Source organism: Phoca vitulina, unplaced genomic scaffold (assembly GCF_004348235.1).
Source record: "Phoca vitulina isolate PV1807 unplaced genomic scaffold, GSC_HSeal_1.0 scaffold4, whole genome shotgun sequence".
Classification (NCBI taxonomy): Eukaryota; Metazoa; Chordata; class Mammalia; order Carnivora; family Phocidae; genus Phoca; species Phoca vitulina.
The window spans coordinates 16,696,791-16,716,295 of record NW_022589707.1 but is presented as its reverse complement, the minus strand read 5'-3'; the positions used below and the strand labels follow the sequence as shown (position 1 = coordinate 16,716,295).

Sequence of the window (19,505 nt, the reverse complement as noted above, 5' to 3'; positions counted from 1 at the left end):
AGAGACAGCTCTGGGCCAGGTCGGAGCCCTGCTCTGTTCCTAGCTCCGGGGGCCAGGGGATCTTAGCTGAGTCAGCCAGTTGCCGCCAGCTGTGAGGCGGTGGGAATGACTGCCCCTCGATGACCTCACCAGAACGATCACCCCTCGGTGACCTCAGCCAGGATTGCTATGAAGCGCACCTGAGGTAAGGAGTAAGCAAAGGCTCTGAGAAAGCAGGTCGCCCCGCAGAGCTGGCCCTCACGTGAGAAGAGCAGTGCTCACGCCCAGCGCCCCTCCCCCCGGTCAAGGTGGGTCGGGTCCTGATACCACTCTGCACCTGTCATGGCCAGACCGCAGGTCCTCAGGCAGGCTTCTCCCACAACCAGGCTGCTCCCAGCCCCAACCGCCTCAGGGAAGGGTCAGGAGAAATGAGAGGAAGAAGTTTTTGTGTTCTTTCTCCCATCAGGAGGAAAGCTTGAAGCCGGGAGAGGTTGGAGGACATTCCCACTCACCCCAAGTCTTGGCTGCCCTCTCCCACAGGTTGGGGGGGGTGGCTGAGGTTGATGGGCAGCCCCCAGCCTTGCCTTTGCCCACACTCCACGCCTGACACAATTAAAAAAACAAAACTGAGTAGATTTGAAGATCTGATTGACTTTATTTAGCAATTCATGAATGGGCAGCGTCCCATCTAGCGGAGGACGCTTAAGTAGAGGGACTGCTGTGAGGAGCTGTACAAAATGGAAGGGTTTTCTAGAGGGAGGGTGGAGCAAGATAGTTATTAGCAAAAGAAGAGAAAGGAAAAGAAAAGAAAGGCAAAGTCACCTTCCCCTAGATTATCTCATCTTCCTTCGGGGGACAGAGGGGCCCTCGTGTGACAGATGACCTCCTTGGTGCTTATCAGAAAATTCCTGATTGACAGGCTAAGATTTACGTTTCTGGGGGAGATTGAAAAGGCAATTAAGTTAGACATTAAGCCCGGGTTTGGTGGCTTGGCCTAAGAGACACCATTTTGGGCCTGTGGTTTTCTTTTTAACGACCTAGAACCCATGGCTGTGGCCCTACCACTCTCGACAGCCACGGGCTTTTCTGGGCCACATCTGCAAGGATGTGGAGACACACAGGACAGGGGAAGCCCATACTCCTTCAGGAAACTCTTTTGTGCCAGTGGGAAAACTGAGGCCTGGCACGGGGCAGGCTATGTGGCCACAGAGACAGAGACACAGCCACGTCCTAAGCCCTGGGGCTGGGATCACAGGGAGCAAGTTCTTGCCATCGGTGGCTCAGTCCCCTTGAGGAGGCAAGGCCTAAAGAAATGACAAGTCAGCCGCAGTTGTGTATGCTCTGTCAGTGGCTGCCACCTAGTAAGTGTCAGAGACTGAGGGAGGGATTGCAGTTCCCCGGTTTGGGCAGGGTCCCCAGGGAGAAATCCAGCGTGAATACCGGATAGCACACCAGTGGAAAGGTGTTCACTTTGGACAAGGAACTAGCACGGATGGACAAGAACAGTAAAAAGGACACAGGTGGTGTGTTCAAGGGACTGTGACTAGCTCTTTAGTATTCTATCACTTCGTATTTTGGGTCCCTTTCACATACCTCACTCAGGAAATGACTCTGTTGTCCTCCGTAAGCCCAGCTAAGCCCTGAAGCAGATGGCCTTCAGTGAGTTCAACAGAATGAAATGAACTCCTACTATGTGTAAATTATTGTCACGTCCTGCAGAGTATGTAGAAAAGTGTGAAATATAGTCCCTGCCCTCAAGGGCAGAAAGGATTTTCCTTTTGTCAAATGGCCAGTGACAGAGATTCAGGATGACTCTGCAGCAGTGAGGTCCTCTGTCTGATAAATGGCGGCAGGCTCTGGGCAGCACAGACAAGTCTAAGGAAAACCGGATTAGCCATCTATCAAGACGCTCCATTTGTGGGTGGTCCAAAGGTATTCTGGTGACTCTGCAGTTTTCTTGTCAGAATTAGTTACCAGGCTCAGTCTCGTGTCTTCCATATTCCTCCCAGTGCATTCCTTCTCAAGCACAGGAGCCTGTCCACAGCCGAACGCCCGTTCAGAATCAGAAGCCAAAGTAATTGCAGAGATACCTATAACTCATCCACGGCTGGGCCACTGAAGAGCACCCCAATCAATGAGCAGTCTCAGACTCTGCAATCAATCCTGGTAAGGAAGAGGCATCAGAACAAGAACTAGAGAACCAACATAAGACAACACCTGTGGGTAACTTCTAAATAGGTCAACCTTGGACAAAGGAAGGCTGAAAATCTTTACCTGGCCTGAGAGAAACAAAGCAAGCTCCTCCCAGCCCTGGAAGCACCAGTTAAGGCTGAGTGGGAGAAAGCACAGGTGAGCGTCATCTGAAACAAACTGAAATACCAATTTATCTTGGGCATCCTCACAGTCTGATGATGGAGCTACTGCCATGATGGAGTGGAGAAGTTTCAGGAACTTGCCAAGTTGCGTGGGTAGAACTGCTACTTCTAGGACAGAATTGGCAGATGCCTGTCAATCACGCCTCAAAAAGTGAGTCATGGGGATATAAAGCAGAGAACCAGCTCCTTGGTCAATCAGAGGGCATAAGACTGAAGATTCTGGGTGGTCAGCACTCGCTCTGGCATAGTTGACCTCCTGCTTCCTCAGATGACTGAAGGCCAAATACATGGTGAGAAGGGGATCTCTGGCGCCCTAAGGTTCTGGGCTCTGAATGCTTCACTGGAAAAATTCTTTTCAAGGCAAAAACAGACCACAAGATGTTTGGAAGTATTTTGAAAAATGAGTTCACATTCAGCCATAAAAAAGAATGAAATCTTGCCATTTGCAACAACATGGATGGATCTAGAGAGTATTATAAATAAGTCAGTCAGAGAAAGACAAATACCTTATGATTTCACTCATATGTAAATTTAAGAAACAAAACAAATGAGCAAAGGAAAAAAGAGACAAACCAAGAAACAGACGCTTAACTATAGAGAACAATCTGCTGGTTACCAGAGGGGAGGTGGGGGGGATGGGTGAAACAGGTGATGGGGATTAAGGAGTGCACTGGTCGTGATGAGCACCAGGTGATGTATATAATTGTTGAATCGCTATATTGCACACCTGAAACGAATATAACACTATGTTAGCTATGCTGGAAATAAAATGAAAAACTTAAGAGAATGAATTCACATGTCCTAACTGTGTCACAGAAGTTTACAGAAGACAGCTGAAACATGATGCTTGTTGCAAGCTAACCCTTAAAGGAAGGGACTAAAGCTCCTGGATCAGAGCAGATTCCTCAAAACTACCAAGTAGCCCCCCAAAAAGCAAAGAAATACCACACAATCTTAAGACTCTTTATTTAAGGGACGCCTGGGTGGCTCAGTCGTTAAGCGACTGCCTTCGGCTCAGGTCATGATCCCAGGGTCCTGGGATTGAGCCCCGCATCGGGCTCCCTGCTCTGCGGGGAGCCTGCTTCTCCCTCTCCCACTCCCCCTGCTTGTGTTCCCTCTCTCGCTGTGTCTCTCTCTGTCAAATAAATAAATAAAATCTTTAAAAAAAAAAAAAAAAGACTCTTTATTTAAAAGAAAGATTTCTGAGCCAGGCTACTGTAACCAAGCAGGAAGATGCTACTGAAACTTAAGTTTGACTGAAGGCATTCGGTCTTGGATGTTAACAAAATGTTATTGTTGTTTTTTGACTAAGCAGTCTGTAGCTCTACCTTCATGTTTACTTCAGAAAATTCCATTTCATGAACTTTAGGCTCTGAAGTGAAGAAGTGAGCACAACTCTCATGCAGTAATACTCCCGAGGCAAAGATAACGCACTGTAAGGTGTCCCGAAGGACAATACCATATAAGGAATCGGGTTGTTGAGAACGTGGATGACTGGTCCGCATATCACTTTTTAAAAGAACTGAGCACTAACTTTGCGAGGTTGCGAAAGCTATCAGAAGAAGCATCTGGATCTAAGAGAATATGGCAAAGCTATCTGAATGAACACCAATTTTTATCTATTCTAAATGTTAAGACATATTTTTGAATGTTAATTCATAGATATTTGTATACCCCAAAAAAGTATCTGGTGAGCAGAGTTGGCCAAGAGAAAACAGATTAGCTAACAGACAGATGGTGGAGTCAGTCTGTGTATACCTTAATAAAGTATCTTGCTCCCTCCACAGTGTACAGACCTTCCTAGGACAGATGTGTGGCCAAGCTATTTCAAGAACGTTTCAAACTCCCCAAGTCATACTGTCTCAAGAGATCTCTGGAGATACAGCCCCTGTCCTTTGGTTCTCGCCCAAGAAAGGCTTTTAAGTATTTTCAGGGTCTCTCCTTTATCCATTTTTAAACCAATTCAGGGCATTTTTGAGCATTCATTGGTTCTCCCAAGATACTGCAACAGCCATATCCCTAGGGTTGCAACGGTTCTCAAGAAAGCATCATTTAGGGGCGTCTGGGTGGCTCAGTTGGTTAAGCGACTGCCTTCGGCTCAGGTCATGATCCTAGAGATCCCGGATCTAGTCCCGCATCGGGCTCCCTGCTCATTAGGGAGTCTGCTTCTCCCTCTGACCTTGCCCCTCTCTTGTGTGTTCTCTCTCTCTCAAATAAATAAATAAAATCTTTTAAAAAAAAAAAAAGCATCATTTATTATAGCCCCAGGTTGGACTGGACAGAGTCAAGAACTTTGGACTATATTTCCAACTCTTTCTCTGACCCACTGAGTATTGTTTCTTCCTTTGCCCATTTTTTTTTCATTCAAAAAACATTTACTCCTTGCCTACTATGTGCCAGGTTCAATTCTAGGTGCTGTGTCTCCAGGACCAAGGAGAGATCAAGTTCCTCTCACAAAGCAAACATTCTAACGAGGGGAACAAACAAGTAATTCCAGATAGACTGAGTGCTAGGAAGAAAATAAGCACAGTAACAGGATTCAGTGATGGGGGCAGGACAGAGAGGAGGGGAAGAAGAGCCCTACTTTGGCCAGGAAAGAGCTCCAGGAGGGGTGACAGCTCGGTGGAGATCTGAGTGATAAGCGAAAGATCTGAGGGAAAAGTTCTCCAGGCGAAGGGAACAAACACAAAGGTCCCGAGGTGGTAGAGTCAAAGGAACTGAAGGAAGGGCTGGGAAGCCAAAATGAAAGGAAGGGAGAGAAGGACAGAGACAAGTAGGAGAGGTGGCAGGGGCTGGAGAACCGAGGGCACTGTCTGGGGCGGACTTCAGGAGGACCAAGTAGCTGCAGGCCACTGCACAGAGAATGATGACGTCTGCTTTAGAACGGGGCCTCAGGGACTAGGGTGAAGACATAAAGCCCATCTTCAGGTCATCCTGGGGCCAAACATTACTCAGCTGACCAATCCTTATGGCCTCCTCTAGCCCAATCCCCTGGTACTGGAACCCCCTGGCACTATCCGGGACTTAGTCTACTTGGTCTGTTCCAGAGATGGGACTCATGCCCCTCTGACAGCTACACTGAAGTTCTTCCAAAATCCGATTCCTTGTGACTTTTACTCATCTGCCTCCATAGATCCTTCTGGGCTCTACCAACAGCTAATAACATTCCAAGAATTCCCTTCTCAGGCAAGTCAGACCGGTTTCTTTCAGTTACTCATCTGACTTTCTAAACTTCTTAACTTTTTATTATGGAAAATTTCAAATGTCCACAAAAGCAGAGAGAACAGTATAATACATCTGCATTTACCTACGACCAGATTCAACAACAATCAACTCATGACCGATTGTGTTTCCATCTCTCTTTTTGATTTCCTTCACCACCTTGGTCATTACATTTGTCTCATAGGTGTGGTGTGGCCAGCCCGGAGTATTAGCAGCTGACTCTCTGGAGACATCCTGTTTCTACTACTACAGCTAACCGTCCTATTACATGTGTGGCAGCCATACTGTTGCTTCATAATGTGAATTCAATCAACTCAAACTCTCCAACCGGAATTTATGCAGTAGGGCTTTTGAACCCCAGTGAAGGAATTTATGTTTGGTCCCAGTGATTTTCATCTGATCAGATTCAGCCCATTCCTTCAGGCTATCGTGATCTTTTTTGGATCTTGACTCTCTAATATTTATTCATCCCTCCCAGCTTTTGTGATACCTCTAAAATTTTGGGAAATAGAGTCATCTCTATCCTCTTTGAGTTTAAAAGATTATGAATTAGAATGAATGAATTAGAAAAACAGTAGAGCCAAAATGGATCAGAGAAAACTCCGGTTCAATTCCTTACTCTACAAATGAGAAAACTAAGGCTCAGAGAGTCTGTGTCTGGTTCAAGGCCACCCATTAGGTAAGGCAGGACAAGCTAGAGCCTAGGCCTCATGCTCACCGCTCCCTCGACCAACTCCTACCTCTGTTAAGTCCTGAGGAAAGAAAAGGTGGGTCATCACCAGCCAGGCTAGTGACAGTGGGCCACTGCAAACTGATTTCTAGTCAACTGCCCAGAATAACCTACTTATCTGACAAATAATTATCAGGTGTTGCTCTCTGCCAGGCCCCACTGCTCTCAATGACTTTCCCAGTCTCTCCCACTCTCAGAGATTAGGTTGGAAATCATTTTTCTCCGTTCTTACTTAATTCCTGCATTATTTAGAACTATGTAACTGAATTAGAGTTAGGAATGTCAATGTTCATAAATAATAAAGGATTCACATCTATTAGAAATGAGAAATAGTTTGTTATTCAAAAAGCCAAAAAATAGCTCATTTAGAGGAGACACTTAACAAAATATACATCTTAAAAATTCAGTCCTCAAGAATCCTTTTTACAAGTGTTTCCATTTGAGAAACAAAGGATTAAATGGGCGATAATTACAGATACAATTCACACAATAACTTGGATAATACACAATAAGCATCGTGATGTTTTTCTGAGATTTCTCTCTGTGGTTCACTAATCACGCACTGGGGAGGGCCCAAAGTTCAAATGTGCACAGCCCAGGGGGCCTCCCAACAAAGTGGCAGTGCCCTGGGGAGGAAGGGGGGTGTCCTTCCCTCAGAGAATAACATTAGGGGGAGGAAGGAGACCTGGGAGCTTGACCAAGAATCCAGCTTCTTATCCAGTCCGCTGCCACCATCAACTGTCAAACCATTTGCTCCTCTTTGCAAGAGGTACTCCTTTAGAAGGTCCCAGTAATTTCTGCTTATATTGTTCGACCAGCTGATTGAAGCGGATTTCGGTCTTATTTCCCTTAGCTTTCTTCCCAGGGGCCTATAAATGAAAGGTAAGGAAAAACAAGATCAATTTCAAGCATTGAATGTCACCTTACCTTTATGCCACCCAAGAGAGAATATAAGAAATCTTGTCGGCCACAGGAGGTGGACATTCAGAGAGTGACCCTTAGAAAAACCCAAAATGAACCATCCATTGGCAGAAACCAGACCAGGAATGCCTAAGAGAAGGGCCCCACTAAAACACTGTGCAGGTGCTTCAGAGCTCTCACTCTCAAACGCTTCTGCAAGAACCTTCTCGCAGATGAGTCAACCCAGAGTTTGCACCTTCTTCCTGGCCCTTTCCCTCAACAAGAATCCTGCTTATGGGATTTCAGAGATAGAGCTCTGTAAGATAGTACGGTATGGGTCAGACTTCCCAGAGGCACAGATTCCTTGAGTAGGAGAAGCTAATGCTTCTTTTACCCTTGAAACTTAAAAGAAAGGGACAAGGGAAGGGGAAAAGAAATCTTGACTTCAAATGTTCAAGAATGTAGAACCACAATTTTCTACTAAAAGGAACTAGGGCTGCTTGGAAAAATGGCTAATGCCAGGACCAGGAAAGAAATATGTAAGATGAGCTGGGACGTCTGGTTGTACCAGAAAGCAAGGACACCACCAAAGGCAGGGTGTACCAGAAGGACTCAGGAGCCAACCTGAAGGGCCTTCTGCTGGCCTAAATGGGACAAGAATAATAACTGCATTTGATTGCAACATATCAGGTATATAAAAACTCAGGAATCTGGGGCGCCTGGGTGGCTCAGTCATTAAGGGTCTGCCTTCAGCTCAGGTTATGATCCCAGGATCCTGGGATCGAGCCCCGCATCGGGCTCCCTGCTCGGCAGGAAGTCTGCTTCTCCCTCTCCCACTCCCACTCCCCCTGCTTGTGTTCCTGCTCTCTCTGTCTCTCTGTCAAATAAATAAATGAAATCTTAAAAAAAAAAAAAAAAACTCAGGAATCTGTAATACTAAAAAGATCTTATTGGTCACCATAGGAGGTTGGTAGGGCACCAACTCATTACTCTGAAAACTGATAAAGAGAAATTAAATCAAGCATTTATCCTGCCTTTCCTATACATATGGTATTTCATGGTAACCATATAGTTGACAAGGGAAGATATTTTTCTCTAGAATTCTACCAAAACAATGCAAAAGAACTGAAAAAAAAACCCCAAAAACAAAACGCTAGAAAATCACCATTCTGCACCCCATATGAAATCATGGATCTAGACAGTAATCATCAATGGGTGCTAAAAACCATTAGGTGAGAGACTGATGGGAACTTCACAAATGGAAGAGAGGAGGACAATCTCTAAGCCTACAGACCTACTAATCAACCTGAGCATCAGCTAAACATGGGGTAACCAGACGTTATGTGCCTTAGGATGCTGATGCGACAGAAAGCACCCAGCACCACTCATGAAATACTCTTGAGGGGCACGTGGCCGGCTCAGTCGGTGGAGCATGCGACTCTTGATCTCGGGGTTATGAGTTCAAGCCCCACACTGGGTATAGAGATGATTTAAAAATAAATAAAGTCTGTACAAAAAGAAAAAGAAAACTGGACTTGAATCTAATCAAGCCTGTACATCTAACTACCAGTTTATAGACAACACCAGGTATGACAGGACAGGTTAAATGACACAAGGCAGCAAGCAGCTAAACTCAAAATGTAATACATTCTAAAGGGCAAATAACTCAGTTTCTCCAACAAATTATCAGCATGGAAAAAAGGGGGCTGATGAGGAAGACTGAGTTATTATAGGAAAAAAAAGATTTAAGAGATATAAAAACCAAATGTAATGTGTGGACTCTGTCTGGATCTTAATCTGTACTAACCAACTACAAAAGAATATTTTTGAGGTAACTGGGGACATTTTAATACGGGCTGCATATTAGATGATATTAAAGGCTTCTTATTAATTTCATTAGATATGATAATGGCATAATATGTACATATTTTTAAGGCCCAGTCAGTTGGAGATGCATTCTGAGGTATTTTTCTGAGCAATACACCTCATTTTCATATAAGGCATATTTACATGTGAAGCTGAGTTTGCCTTAATATACTCTGGGCAGGGGGCAGTATGTATGAAGAATAGGTAAAATAAGAGAATGATTGAAGTAGAGAAACTAACGTGTGGGTTCTTTCTACTTTTATTTTATTTATCTATTAATTTACTTAGTTAATAACTTATTTATTTCCTTATTTCTTATTTATTTTATTTAAGATTTTTTTAAGTAAGCTCCGTGCCCAGTGTGGAGCCCAATGCGGGGCTTGAACTCACAACCCTGAGATCAAGACCTGAGCTGAAATCAAAGTCAGATGCTTAACCGACTGAGCCACCCAGGCGCCCCTAAGATTTTTATTTTTAAGTAATCTCTACACCCAACATGGGGCTCGAACCTACAACCCTGAGATCAAGAGTTGCATCCTCTACAGACTGAGCCAGCCAGGTGCCTCCATTTCAAGTTTATTTATCTTTTTTTTTAAAATAATTTCTACATCCAACATGGTTCTCGAACTCATGACCCGAAGATCGAGAGTCACATGCTTTTCTGACTGAGCCAGCCAGGCGCCCCAGGTTCTCTCCACGTCTACAACCCCACACCTCAACAGCCTCTAAAAGAGGGTGTTGCAATCCAGAAGCCCTTTCTTTTTGCTTAGCTAATCAGGGCACAGAAGTGGCTACCAGCCGTGGCACAGCCTTGCCATACCAAAGCCTCGTGCCCTGTAGAACTCACCTGCTTGGAAGGTAACATCTGCTTCTCTGGCTTCTGCTGGGTCATCTGGGGCTTTGGCTTTTTGGGAGGGAGAGACTTCACTTTGCCTTTGTCCCGCAGCCTGAAATAAGAGGTCAGGTAAGTGTCACTCTGAGTTCTCCCTCTAACTGGCACCTCCGAGGCCGACTCAGCCACAGGATGAAATTCCTTATCTTACACTGGCTCTTTTCTAAGCCCAGGATGAGTCATTCTAAAAAGGGAAACTAACAGAATATCCTAAGGCTTAACATTTGTATACTCTTTTATTTTGGCTTAAAACCTCAAGGGATTCCCAAAAACCGTCATTTATTTAACAAATATGTTGTAAAGACTGACTTTTGTTGATAGCACGAATCTGCTGCCTCAAACAGGATCTGCAAGATGAACTCAAGTAGGTGGGCCTCAGCTGACAGAGACAGCCCTCTGGATGGGAGCAAGCTCTTCAGATGAGGAAAAAAATGGCACAAAAGCTGCCCTAGGAGTTCCTCCGAGGCCCCCTCCGCTAGTCCTATTCCAGCCTCCAATTGTTCCAACAGCGGCATCTCTGCCAGTATAGAGATGCTTGCACGTTAACCCTTTATGGGGACTGACACAGTGCTAAACGTACCTTTCATCCAAACAAAAGCCACAAGGAGGAAAAGGGCTAAGCAAAACCAAACCCTCTGAGAAGCCACCCGCTGTGCTATGCCACCATTCTGCATCTCACCTAATTTTGGGGCCTCGGTGCGAGGGAAGCACCAGGACCTTTCTTCTCTTCTTTCCATCAGGCAGCTCCACCTGCTCCACTTCAGCCTTGGTCTGGAACCCTGTCCACAAGGACGAATGCAGCTTCCCCTTCTGCTCCAGGGGGGCCTTGCTTTGTTCCTGTGTGTGGTTTTGAGTTGCTTTCCATTGCTGGTCTTTTCCAAGTGCTGGTTGTTCCTGCTGAGGCTCACCATTTGCAGGCTTGGATTTCACTTTTTGCTGCATAAAACAAGAGACTGCCATCTAGTTTCTGGATGAGGTTTATTTGCTGGAAACACTCAGCAGAAAAGGAGGTTTCCGCGAGCTTAGTGAAAGAAGGAGAAGTCTTCCCCTGAATAGTTAGAAATTATAGGAGAGTGAATACAAGTTTACAGGCCCTGACAGAGTAACAGACGGCTACCAGGCTGGGGGACACAAAACCACCACTTCCCTTTCCATATGCAGGAACAGGGGAAAGTACATGCACGCCCAGGACTCGAAAGCCAGTAGGAAGAAAGAAAAAAGAAAAACCAGTAGCATGGGGCAGTTACTAAACAAATGTGTGATGGGAATCCCAGACGGAGAAGAAAGAAAGGAACAGAAGAAATATTTGAAGTAATAAGAGAATTTACCAAACTTAGTGACAGACACTAAACATACTATTATTTAGTATTTAAGTATTCCTTTAGCAGGAAGCTCAGCCAAATACCGAACAGGATATATACCAAAAACTCTCTACCCAGGCATATCATACCAAACTGTAGAAAATCAAAGACAAAAGTGAAGATCTGGAAAGAAGGGGTGGGGGGTAAGATAAAGAATACCTTACCTACAGAAAACAAAGATATTATTACACTGAATTTCTCTTCAGAAGCCATGTAAAAAAGAACAGAGAAATATTTAAGTTTTGGGGGGAAAAAGTCACCAACCTAGAATTCTGTATCCAGTACAATCATCCTTCAAAAGTGATGGAGAAATAAAGACTTTCTCAGACAAACAAAATTAAAAGAATTTGTCACTAGGGGACCTGTCTTGCAAGAAAAGGCTAAGTGAATTTCTTCAGAGAAGGAAGATGACTGAGGTCAGAAACTCGAATCTACATAAAGAAAGGAAGAACACTAGAGAAGGAAAAATTGAAATGAAGACTAGGAAAAGATGCTATGAGAAGGAAGGCATAAAGTATGTTACGAATTTATGCTGCACTGTGGTAGAAGGAAAAAAAAGATCCACATTAGTGTAATAATTGATACAACAAAGATCTATTATATGCCTGTAATACGCCAGTCTCCGTTTCTAAGGAAAGGGTACAGAGAGAAAAAATAGTGTCTACCTTTGAGGACTCACAGACTAGTGGAGGATTAGAGACACACAAATAAGGCAAAGTGAAAAACTAAAGACCTTAAGGAAGTTCACGAAAGTACAAGTTATGAGGTCTTACCACTTTTGAGAAAGGTGGGAAAATGCTACTTGAGGAAGCACATTTGATCTGAATATGGAAACTGTGTAGAAGTATCCTTTAGTCCGGGAAAAGGGCACTTTTACACAGAAAGAGCAGTATGTACACAAGTATAAGCAACAAATAAAGCCATCTGAATCGTTTTTTAAGCCTCTAGTTTCAGAATCACTCTGAAGCAATAGCTTAAGGCAGTAAGTCAGTCTCTACCTAGGACAACAAAGCTACCTCAAACAAGAACCAGATCCCAGATTTTCCTACCCAGGACCACTGTATTAACCACTGAAACTGCTCTTCCATTGGCCAGGCCCATGGTACACACCACAAAGACTGCAGATGTTTGGTATATAAGCAAATTCAGGTATATTATCCATGAAAGCTGTAGCAGTTATGGTATCAAGAATACTCTGGCCTTCTAGTCCTAGGGCAAGAGGGGTAAGAGAATGAGTACTGATTATGCGCTGACCAAGCACTGTGACCAATTTAATCCTTATCGGTCATGTGAGGCAGATACTGGTAATCCTATTTTACAAACTAAACTGAAGCTGAGAGAGGTACTTAACTTGCCATGGAACTCAGGGGTACAGCCTGAGTCTGAACATGAGTAACCATGTTCCCGTTCTTTCCTTTACACCACACTAGATTAAAAACAATACTAAAACTATCAGGCAGCACGTTTCTGGAGCCATCTAAGAAGGAAGAATTATGGAAGAGATAGCTGAAATCTACAGCAATGTAAAACTTTCATCTGGGCCATTACCTTTGACAGGAACGTCACCAAACACTGAACTGCTCTTACTTATTGCTCATAACATCAGCCTGATGCTCCTCTCTCCTTCCTTTCCCCTCTGTGGACCTATCACGAGAGGCCAGCAGAGAAGATGGCCTGGAGAGTTCTAGGGAACTAAGAGTAAAGGGTAACAACCTAATGAGGTAGAGACCTACTTCAAGGGTGCAGAACCACAAACTGAACAAAATAGGAGTTTAAATATAGCCTGAAAAAGACTGTTTTAACTGAACTATACACTTAAAAATAGTAAATTTTATGTTAGGTGTTATCTGACCACAATTAAAAAAAAAAAAAACAAAAAAAAACAAGCAAAAACAGAAAAACATTTCAGTTCTATACCAGGCTGCGCTGAATCCTCAGTTCCTTTATTTTAAGTTTTCTTCGATCCTCCAAAGAGAACTCCACTATCGGTCTCTGTCAGAAGGAGAATGTCATTCAGTAGATTTCTTAGGTTTCTGAGTGCAGTGAGCTGAGCTGTCCCCCACCCCGGCCCCCTCTCTTGCTCACTTACTCTACTTAAAGGTAAGGGGCCGTTCTGCACAAAGTCTATCCAATTTAGATTTCAATTCCTGCTAATCATCTTATCAGCTGAACCACTGCTCATTCCCTCCACGGACTGGCTACCCTTTCCCATCACACACAAGTCAGAGGACACTGGACATAAAGGAGAGAAATGGTTTTCTGCAAATGGCCCTCAAGGAACAGGTCCGCCCACAGGCTGAGGCTCACCTTCAGAGGCCCAAAGATCTCCGGATTGTTGTTGATGTGGCGTAGGGCTGTCAGGGCATGCTCGTGCTCCTGGAACTCTGCAAAGGCATAGCCCAGGGACTGACCCTTAACTTTCCCATGCACTCCTTTGAGGTCTCGCATCACCCTACACTAAGAGTAGACCAAGAGAAAGAACCCATGATTACAGGATGAGAGCATGAACGGACTCCCTGCAAAATCAGGTGATTGGAACAGAAGCCTCATCCATATCACTGCCACAACACTCATACTGGAGTAATACCAACCAATGTCTTATTAGAACACACCTACTGAAGGCATAAAACCAATTAAATAGACACTTTCTAGCTTTCTAAGAGTTTACAGAGATCCACAAAAACCTATAAATAAGCATGTAAATAAAATACCCCCCAATTATAATAGCCAACTGTGAACAATACATACAAGTTGAGCGGTATATGGTACTTTAAATGGTGTAAGTTATCAGTGAGGATGAAGTGCTGTCCATAGATCTCATCACTGAAGAAGCTACTCAGAAAGGAAATTACTAAAGAAGAAAAAGAAGGCCTGATGGCTTTAGTTTAAGAAAGACATCGGGGGGGGGGGGTGCCTGGGTGGCTCAGTCGGTTAAGCGGCTGTCTTCGGCTCGGGTCATAATTCTGGGGTCCTGGGATCGAGCCCCATGTCTGGCTCCCTGCTCAGCAGAGAGCCTGCTTCTCCCTCTCCCTCTGCTTCTGCCTGCCACTCTGCCTACTTGTGCTCTCTATCTGTCGAATAAATAAATACAATCTTTAAAAAAAAAAAAGAAAGACATTGAGGGGCTCAGTCGGTTAAGTATCCAACTCTTGATTTCACTCAGGTCAGGATCTCAGAGTTGTGAGATCGAGCACTGAGTTGGGCTCCCCACTCAGTAGGGAGTCTGCTTCTCTCCCTCTCCTTCTTCTCTCTCTCTTTCTCAAATAAACAAATAAATCTTTTTGTTTGTTTTTGCTTTAGGCAAATTTTATTTTATTTTATTTTTATTTATTTGTTTTTTATTATGTTATGTTAATCGCCATACATTACATCATTAGTTTTTGATGTAGTTTTCCAATAAATAAATCTTTAAGAAAGACATTCAGGCATGGGGAAGGGCCTGCCTAACATAGCCTCAGGAGTATAGGAAGAAGCTTCAGCTGGCTTTGCTCAGAGTTCAGATCTTCTCTGGCATGATTTTTCCTTAAATCCTTAAGCTGAATGTAATAGGCATCCTGGGGCATCGAGGATACCATACCATAGTAGCATATCTTGGAAAAACTGATTGGTTACATGCTATTACTCCTGGAAGCTGTAGTTCTGATGTGATGGAGACACCTAGGTATTAGGACACCTGGATGCTGCATGGGGTATACTTCTGGTGCCTACACTGTCCCTACAACTGTGCCAGGTACTGTAGGGAAGTTAAGAAAAGCTTAGAGTGAGGTTCCTGTCCTCAAGAAGCTTATGATCCTGCTGAGATATTATACCTACACATATTAAAGAATTAAAAGAGAAAATTCAAGGGGCACTGGGGTGGTGTAGTCAGTTAAGCGTCCGACTCTTGGTTTCAGCTCAGGTCAGGATCTCAGGGTAGTGACATCGAGCCCTGCATGGGGCTCCATGCTCAGCGTGGAGTCTGCTTGAGATTCTTGCTCTCCCTTTCCCTCTGCCCCTCCTGCTCGTGCTCTTTCTCTCTCAAACAAATAAATAAATCTTAAAAAAAAAAAAAATCCCCTTAAAATGACAATAGAGTTTTAAAATAAACAAATAAATAAACAAAGAAAAAATTCAACACAATGCAAATATTGTAAAACACATGAATTTCCCTAACTGGGGGTGCCTGGGTGGCTCAGTCAGTTAAGCATCTGCCTTTGGCTCAGGTCATGATCCCAGGGTCCTGGGATCGAGCCCTGCTTTGGGCTCCCTGTTCAGCGGGGAGTCTGCTTCTCCCTTTCTGTCTCCCTCTGCTGCTCACCCTGCTTGTGCTCTCTCGCGTGTTCTCACTCTCAAATAAATAAAATCTTTAAAAAATAAATTTTCCCTAACTGATGACAGGTCTTCAATGTACAGGCACTTACTAAGTGTTGTGGATGCTGATACGAGGCATTACACAACTGACCTCTCCGCCAGTAACACTTTGACCAGTTGTACTGAGAGCGGTGTCAGATATGTGCTGATACGGCCACATTCTCCCATGTAATTCCCCAAATACCAATGCCATACATTTTGAAGAGATTTTCCAGGATTAGGAAAACAGTTTACAGTCACAAATCAGAGCAAAGTAGATTTATAATATTGGCTGTGTTACTTATTCAATAAATATAGATTGAGAGATTACTGTGTTGCAGGTACTCTGCCAAGACCTGGGAGCAATGACAGACCTCCTCTCCGAGAGCTCCTTCTGGTCGGGAGAAATGACTGTCAGACAATGACAGGACGGTGTAACAGTAAGTGCCGTGACACAGGCTTGCAGAGGCTGGGGCAGAGGAGAAGTCTCTGGACTCACACGGCGGTCTGATCAAATCTCGGTGCAAATCCAGGGTTTGTCTACTACAACTACAACTGCTGAAGACCTGCATGGCTCTCTGTGCTTACCACACAGCACTTTCCATACAGTAAGAGCCTAGATGGCACTAAAATGTTCTTCTAAAGAGCAAACTACACAGATTATTTTCTCTGCGAGAAAATTAACAGTACAGCACCTACTATGATGCTGAGCACACAGCAAGCATTCAAATTAATTCATGAGGGCAGACACTTCCTCACATTCTGCTGCAATTTGGACAATGCGTGTGAAAGGCAGTTCTAAGAAGAGAAAACAAACAAACAAACATGAAAACTGCCAAACTCAGCCTCATCTGTTGACAATGCACCCAAAAGAAACTGTCAATCTACTAGCACCACAGTCTGAAATAAACACTCAATGTGATCCAAGATGAGTACCAAACTTCAGAGTGGGCAGGGCCAATTCTCACCTCCTTGAGGCGCACCCCCTTCTCCCCTCGGGTGGCACTCAGCAGCAGCTTTCTGAGCTTTTTGTCGTCCACACCCTTTGGGAGGTTGTGCAGGCAGAGCCTGGTCTGGGACACAAAGATATTCTGGTCCTTGAGTTTCTGATGCTTCAGCAGCTCAAACTGAAAGAACAACAAACTGTTAATACAATCCACCCTTTAAAATTGCAGGTTCATAACTCTCCAAAAGGAAAGAACTGTGACCACCACCCCCCATCCAATAACCACACATATGGACAAAAGGAGGGAAATCACCCACCTTCAGCCTTATGATGCCTAGCACAGGGAAAGAAAGCTTCAAAGAGGCAAGATGGTGAATAGTTGGTAAGATCATGGGCTCTAGATTCAGACTAAATTGGAAATCCATCCCTAACTGGAGAAGTTACATGAAATTTTTTAAGCCTCAGTTTTTCCCCTCTACAAAGTGGAACTGTGGGTCAAAATACCAATCTCTCAGCACTGATATAAGGCTGAAACGAGGTAATATACAAAAAAAAAAAAGAAAAGAAAATCCCAAACTCAAAACCCGGCCCAAAGCAAATAATAAATAATATTGTGCTTACCATCTATGCCTAGTCCTTATCTGCCCACCAATTCAAGCTAATTATCTAGTCCTTCCAAAAGGAAATGGAATTTGTTTAAAGAATACTTGATAGAATGTTGTCTCAACTCTGCCACCTTGAGGCAAAAGACGGTCCATGACCACAGAAATGAATTTTGCTTCTGGAGCATTGGACTCAACTGTGCTGCACAAAACACTAGCCCCAGGGCAACGTTTGCTAAAGTGAGAGGGTAACATTCTTCTCCCAGTGTGTTTTTTAAAAATCAGGTTGGGAGAAAAAAGTTTAAATTAAATTTTTTCTTTTACCAAGTCTTATTTCTGCTGTTCCTTATTTGGAAAATGTACTAACAAATCACAAAATAAAGATACTCTGGAAATGAATATTAAAGGGTTATTTGAAGAGGCTCTCATGCCTGAGCTCAACAGTATGATTTTTCTCCCAGGAAAAGCTGTGCCTGTTGTGAATTATAATGCATATAATCTGAGCTTTTTGCTAGAAAAGTTTGTTCTAAGGGAAAATTAAAATGTGTCACTATCATGTTGTGATCAGAAAGGGGCATACAATGCCCGCCAAATACCATGATTTCCAGATGCTCACTACCAAAAAAAGTTGTGAACACGAGAGTAGAAACTGTATACAGGAGAAACACACTGCCTCTTGGTGTCATTATATTCTCATCTCTCTTCTTCATCTTCTGTACCTTCAAGCTCCAAAGCTCATTCTCTTCACAGTCATGCCTCTTTATCATTCTAGGCTGGCTTATTTGAAAGTAGGCTACTTGGGCTAAAGTTAAAATTATTTCGAATGAACACTACCAAGCAGCAAAGAAACTCAATGATATCAGTTATCAGTGGAAACTCTCATGACATGGAGTTTTCCTAAGATGATTTTACAATCTGGACATAGCCCCCTACCAAAAAAGGACATCTTAACTCTTCCTCCTAAGACCCGCATCTACCTCCTTCCCTACTAACTCCAGCCCATTCTGATCTTCCTTTCTTAGGTTATTCTGCCTTTACACTGACACCTAATTATATATAGCCTTAGCCTCTAAGTGCCTATCGCATTTTGTAGAAGCATACTATTTGGCAAACATTTACTGCTGAGCATTGGGAAATTAAAGAATAAGACCCAGTCCTTATAATGGCATACAATGCTCACATAATATGATGTACAATATTGGGTTATTTGCTGTTTTATCCGTGTGCTTCCCTCTAACAAGCCTGTAAGCAAGCAGGGTCTGTGACTGATGCTTGGCTCTCTGACAGGCACCTCCAGCATTGAATAGCTATTATTTATTGATTTATAATAAGTCATGCAGAACTTGAAGGCTGATGCCTAATCTACCCACCCTTTCTCTTTTGGCCATATCAGCAGCACTCACACCCTCGGCAGCCTTAGTCCCAGCACGAATCACTGCAAAAAGAGGGAAAAAGGCCAAGACATCAGCAAGGGAATTTTCACTGAGCAACAAGAGGAATGTGATTTGAATGATGCAAGCTCTTTGTACAGGGCCCAGAGGACTATGCTGGCCAGGACATAGTGGCATTTGGGTAGGTCCAGAAATAGGCTACAGGGCTAAGTTCTCAGCTCTGTGCTGCTCTCAAGGACTAAAACTGAACATTTTGTGAATTTGTTCCTCTTCTCCTTCCCTCCCCTCAAAAAGCTTCATGTGCGTATGCCCAACATCAGATGGAAAGGCCTAGAAGAAGTTCTGAAAACAAGTACATTTTAGGTATTTGGGATACAAAAATGCTCCCCCTATACCCTGCCCTTGGAATTTTACTGTTCCTCGAGTACTTGAGGGTCAGTCCTAAGCAGTGAGTTAAGCCAACCTGAAAACAGCCACCTGGCCAGACAGAGGCCGAGAACCAAAGGCTAAGGGCCTTACACCACCAGTCTGGGCTGTGCGGCTGCGCGGCAGCTAGGCTGACAAACACCATATGACCTAGAGGAAGGGATTCTTCGGTTTGGTTTTGTTTTTTAATTGAAGCTAATGTCTGATTATCTTTCTGACATTAAGGGAAAGGTACTGGGTGCACATTTTAAATCTATGAATAATTCAGAAGGGTAATTTTAGTCATAATTTTCAACTCCTTCAGAAAAACTATCAGAAATCATGACAAGAAGCAAAGGTAATTTGAACTTTTCCTCCCTCTTTGCCCTGCTAATCCTCTGACCTAAAGGTCTCAAGGCAGGCAGGCAGAAAGGAGAATGGGACTGGTTAACCGACAAACTGAGTGAAGGCTTCCTAACAGAAAGCCCCATCTGCTCGAGTGGAATA

General features: G+C 43.8%; 1 protein-coding gene across 2 annotated transcripts in view; it reads right to left on the bottom strand.

The window, feature by feature from the left end:
- Positions 1–4,543: 4,543 nt before the first annotated feature.
- The window catches only part of RBM28 (RNA binding motif protein 28), a 32,431-nt gene continuing 17,469 nt past the window's right edge, over positions 4,544–19,505 (bottom strand). Inside the window, exons 13-19 of one of the 2 annotated variants that reach the window (XM_032401628.1) lie at positions 18,573–18,637; positions 16,623–16,781; positions 13,633–13,782; positions 13,243–13,317; positions 10,644–10,900; positions 9,920–10,019; positions 4,544–7,175 (exon numbers count right to left, since the gene is read on the bottom strand). In XM_032401628.1, the coding sequence (XP_032257519.1) occupies positions 7,041–7,175; positions 9,920–10,019; positions 10,644–10,900; positions 13,243–13,317; positions 13,633–13,782; positions 16,623–16,781; positions 18,573–18,637 (941 nt within the window). In that variant the 3' untranslated portion in view covers positions 4,544–7,040. The remainder of the gene's footprint in view (positions 7,176–9,919; positions 10,020–10,643; positions 10,901–13,242; positions 13,318–13,632; positions 13,783–16,622; positions 16,782–18,572; positions 18,638–19,505) is intronic. The other variant, XM_032401629.1, reaches the window with a different exon arrangement.